General features: G+C 50.6%; 1 protein-coding gene across 1 annotated transcript in view; it reads left to right on the forward strand.

Moving 5' to 3' along the window:
* The window catches only part of LOC103625269 (SH3 and multiple ankyrin repeat domains protein 3), a gene marked incomplete at both ends in the record, with an annotated part of 100186 nt that overhangs the window by 8959 nt on the left and 86495 nt on the right, over positions 1-4732 (forward strand). Inside the window, one exon of the mRNA XM_017727124.1 lies at positions 4562-4582. Within this exon, the coding sequence (XP_017582613.1) occupies positions 4562-4582 (21 nt within the window). The remainder of the gene's footprint in view (positions 1-4561; positions 4583-4732) is intronic.

Consider the following 4732-nt stretch of genomic DNA (forward strand, 5'->3'; position numbering starts at 1 on the left):
ATGAGGCCGTGAAAAGAGGGAACGGCCTCGGGCTGCGCCGGGGGAGGGGCAGGGGCAGATCTGGGAATTTCCCCATGGAAAGGGCACTCAGGCCTTGGAACTGCCCGGGGAGGTTTGGAGTCGCCATCCCTGGAGGTGTCCGAGGAATTCCGGGATGTGGCTCTCAGGGCTGGGATCGGGCCCAGCTTGGACTCGGTGCCCTTGGAATTCTTTCCCCACCTCAATAACTCCGTGATGATTTGGAGAAGGGACGTTCCAAGGTCATCTCATCCCTATCCATGAGATCATTCCCATCCCATTCCATGGGCAGGGACACCTCCCACTGTGCCAGGCTGCTCCAGCCCCAATGCCCGGCCTGGCCTTGGCCACTGCCAGGGATCCAGGGGCAGCCCCAGCTGCTCTGGGCACCCTGGGCCAGGGCCTGCCCCCCCTCCCAGCCAGCAATTCCCAATTCCCAATCTCCCACCCAGCCCTGCCCTCTGGCACTGGGAAGCCATTCCCTGGCTCCTGGCCCTCCAGGCCTTGGCCCCAGTCCCTCTGCAGCTCTCCTGGAGCCCCTTCAGGCCCTGCAAGGGGCTCTCAGCTCTCCCTGGATCCTTCCCTTCTCCAGGGGAACATTCCCAGTTTTCCCAGCTTTTCCTCCCAGCTCCATCCCTTGAATCCTCCCGGAGCCTCCTCTGGATTCACTCCGACAGCTCCACGTCCTTCCCAGGATCCTTCCCGATCCCAGATTTCCCTTTTTAGCCGCATTTCCCTGGATCCGTTCATTCCAGAGCTTCTCCGTGGCTACTCCAGGGCTCGGAATTCCTGGGGAAGTTTTGCCTTCATCCCAAGGTCAGGAATTTCTCCTCCTCCTCCTGGTTTTTCCTCTGGGAAGGTCATTTGGGAAGAAGCCAGGACGCCGCTGGTTCCTGGTTGGAAAATTATCCAAGCCCTTGGCGATGCCATCTGTCCCCACTCCGCCTTTTCCCGGGCTCAATTCCTTCATTTCAGGTCAGGCCGGGATTTTTCCATTGGGATTGGACGGATTTCGGGTCAACGGGAAAAGTTCCACGGAATTTCAGCTTTGAACTTCCCGAAATCCCAATTTCCTGCCTGGAAATCCAAGGAAAAATTTGGGATTTAGGGATGATTTGGTGAGATGGCCTCAGGATTTTTGTGGGAAAAAGGGTTGGAATTGTGGCTGCTCCATCCCTGGAATTGTCCAAGGCCAGCTTGGAGCGAGCTGGGAATGTGGCAATTGGTAGGGATCGGAATGGGACGATCCTCAAGGTCCTTCCCAGCCAAACCATCCCAGAATTCCGTGAATTCTCGTGTCCCTTTGCCTCCGCTTCCCATTCCAGTGGAGGGATCTTGCTCGGGATTAAAAAATTCCCAATTTTTTCCGTGCTTTGCTTTTCCTGCAGCGTCGAGTTTTGCCGGGAAGATCCCTCTTCCCAAATTTCCACATCCGCAGGGAAGCTCGGAAGTGTTGGGAGCTCCTCGGTCCCAATCCGACTGTTTCCTGCAGCATTCCCAGATTTTTCATTCCCTACTTCCCTGGTTTTAATGGAATTTCTTCCTTGTTTGGAGAAGACCGAGAATTCCCACGGCAAACTCGGCCGGGATCCATTGGAGTCATCCCAGAGTTTCTGAAATTCCCGAAAAAAGGAGACTTTTTAGAAAGGAGTGGATAAAAAACCATCAGAAAATGATGGAAATCTCCAGGATGAGGGGGGGTGATTCCGGAATATTCCCATTTGTCCCTGGAATCTGGGAGAAAGCTGGGAATTCCCATCAGTTATCCCTGGAGAAATCCTGGAGATAAGAGAGGGAGATCCCAGCAAAACTGGGATTTTTGGGACGGAATTCCCACATTTCCTGTGCTTTTCCCTCCGTTTTTTGGGACACAATTCCCACATTTCCTGCTCTTTTCCCTCCCTTCCTTGGGAACAGAATTCCCACATTTCCTGCTTTTCTCCCTCCATTTCTTGGGAACAGAATTCCCACATTTCCTGCTCTTTTCCCTCCGTTTTTTGGGACAGAATTCCCACATTTTCTGCTTGTTTCCCTCCATTTCTGGGAAGAAAATTCCCACATTTCTGCTCTTTTCCCTCCGTTCCTTGGGAACAGAATTCCCACATTTCCTGCTCTTTTCCCTCCATTTTTTGGGACACAATTCCCACATTTCCTGCTCTTTCCCCTCCTTTTTGGGACAGAATTCCCACATTTTCTGCTTGTTTCCCTCCGTTCCTTGGGAACAGAATTCCCACATTTCCTGCTTGTATCCCAAGCCTGGCCTTGGATTGTGGCCTCAGCTCCGGAGCTGGATCCAAATCCGGCAGAATTTCCCAATTCCCGAGGTTTTGCTGGGATTTCCACGTTGATCCCGATGGATTTTCCTCGGCTCCCGGTTTTGGGTGGATCCTTTCCTTTGGAATGGGATCCCTTTTCCTTCCTTTAAATCATTCCCAGAGCTGGAATTGGGAGCAAAGAGAGGATTTTCCCTGGAATTCTCAGGAAGAGCCTCCATTATCAACCCGATCTGGGATCCCTGGGATCATTCCCTGGATCTTTTCAGGAATCAGAGCCTCAACATTCGGGATCAGGAGCTGGGAACACAGAAACCTTCGATTTGGGAGTGAAATTCCCAGATTTTGGCAAATTAACAGAATTCCCGCTTTTTTTGGGTTTTAAATCTGAAGGAATCATTTCGGTGCTCCGGCATTTCCCGGCGCTTTTCCCAGGATTTGGCGCTCGAGCGTCGCTTTTCTCCATCCTCCGGAAAAATCTCCTTCCCCGGGGGAATTCCATTGGCTGCCCATCCCTGAATTATGGGATGTTCCCAGAAAAACCCAGAAACGAGCTGGCACCTTAGGAATGGAAACCTCTTCGGTTTTTTGGGAATGATTCCCAGATTTTCCTGGGAATTCAAGATGGATTTGCTCCCTCCTTGGCTCCGGATAAGCTTGGGAATCCTCGTTATTCCCACCTGGAATGAGACCCCATAAACGAGGGCCTCCAAGTGACCTCGAATCCCAACCAGCTGGAATTCGGGAAGTGCCGTCACTGCCCGGATTTCCTTGGAAAACGGAGCAATCCGGGAGATATTCCAGTCGGGAATATTTGGCGCTGAGCTGGCAGCTGGCCCCGCTTCCCATCCCAAAATTAGAAAATCCCTCATGAATTCCACTCCTCATCCCGGTGTCCCTCAGGCTGACCTCGGAGCTGTCCCGGTTTTCCAGCGTGACCCGAAATTCCAAAGGGGGGGATTCCGATTCCGTAGGGTTGGGGAGCATTGGGATCACGGAACTGGGAAAAGCCGGGAATGGGGATGGGTGGGAAGAGCAGGCGTTGGGTTTTCATGGATTGTGTTCTTCGGGATCCGGTTTGGGTTGAATTCCAGCGGGATTTGGGATCTTCTTTGGGTTTGGAGGGATTGTCCATGGTCCTGACCTGGAATTTCATCCCAAATTCGGGATCTTTTTTGGGATTTTAGGGATTGTCCATGATCCTGACCTGGAATTCCATCCCAATTTGGGCTCTTTTTGGGATTTTTTGGGATTGTCCATGGTCCTGACCTGGAATTTCACCCAAATTCAGGATCTTTTTTGGGATTTTTTGGGATTGTCCATGATCCTGACCTGGAATTTTGGCAAAATTTGGGCTATTTTTGGGTTTTTTGGGATTGTCCATGGTCCTGACCTGGAATTCCAGCCCAATTTGGGATCTTTTTTGGGATTTTTGGGAGCTGTCCATGGTCCTGACCTGGAATTTCACCCAAATTCGGGATCTTTTTTTTTGGATTTTTGGGGTTGTCCATGGTCCTGACCTGGAATTCCATCCCAATTTGGGCTCTTTTTGGGATTTTTGGGAGCTGTCCATGGTCCTGACCTGGAATTTCATCCCAATTTGGCTCTTTTTTGGGATTTTTAGGGATTGTCCATGGTCCTGACCTGGAATTTCACCCAAATTCGGGATCTTTTTTGGGATTTTTTGGGATTGTCCATGGTCCTGACCTGGAATTCCATCCCAATTTGGGCTCTTTTTGGGATTTTTGGGAGCTGTCCATGGTCCTGACCTGGAATTTCATCCCAATTTGGGGATCTTTTTTGGGATTTTAGGGATTGTCCATGATCCTGACCTGGAATTCCATCCCAATTTGGGATCTTTTTTAGGATTTTTGGGAGCTGTCCATGATCCTGACCTGGAATTTCATCCCAAATTTGGGCCCTTTTTGGGATTTTTGGGATTGTCCATGGTCCTGACCTGGAATTTCATCCCAATTTGGCTCTTTTTTGGGATTTTTAGGGATTGTCCATGGTCCTGACCTGGAATTTTACCCAAATTTGGGCTCTTTTTGGGGATTTCGGGAGCCGCCCGTGCTCTGACCCGGATGAGGAGCCCACACCTCCCTGGACAACATTCCAGGGGATAATTCCCAGAGATTTTAGGGAGCCCATTCCCACGTTCCATGTCCGTGTTGTTCTGCTCTGCACATTTCCCATGATTTTTTCTCTTTCCCATGATTTCTTCTCTTTTCCATGGTTTTTTCTCTTTCCCATTCCCATCCATGCTCCAGGCCAGCAGCTCCATGAAGTAGGTAACTATGGAATTTTTTCCTTGGTTTTTTTTTCCCCCTCCTGGCTTTCTCCTTTTTCCCACTTTTTTCCCTCGCCGTGGCTTCCGTGTGGGGGGAGTTTTCCAAGATTTTTAGAGCTCCGCTTTTCCTGGTTTTCCCTTCATTCTTGCT

The sequence above is a fragment of the Corvus brachyrhynchos genome, unplaced genomic scaffold (genome assembly GCF_000691975.1).
Source record: "Corvus brachyrhynchos isolate BGI_N302 unplaced genomic scaffold, ASM69197v1 scaffold692, whole genome shotgun sequence".
Lineage (NCBI taxonomy): Eukaryota > Metazoa > Chordata > Aves > Passeriformes > Corvidae > Corvus > Corvus brachyrhynchos.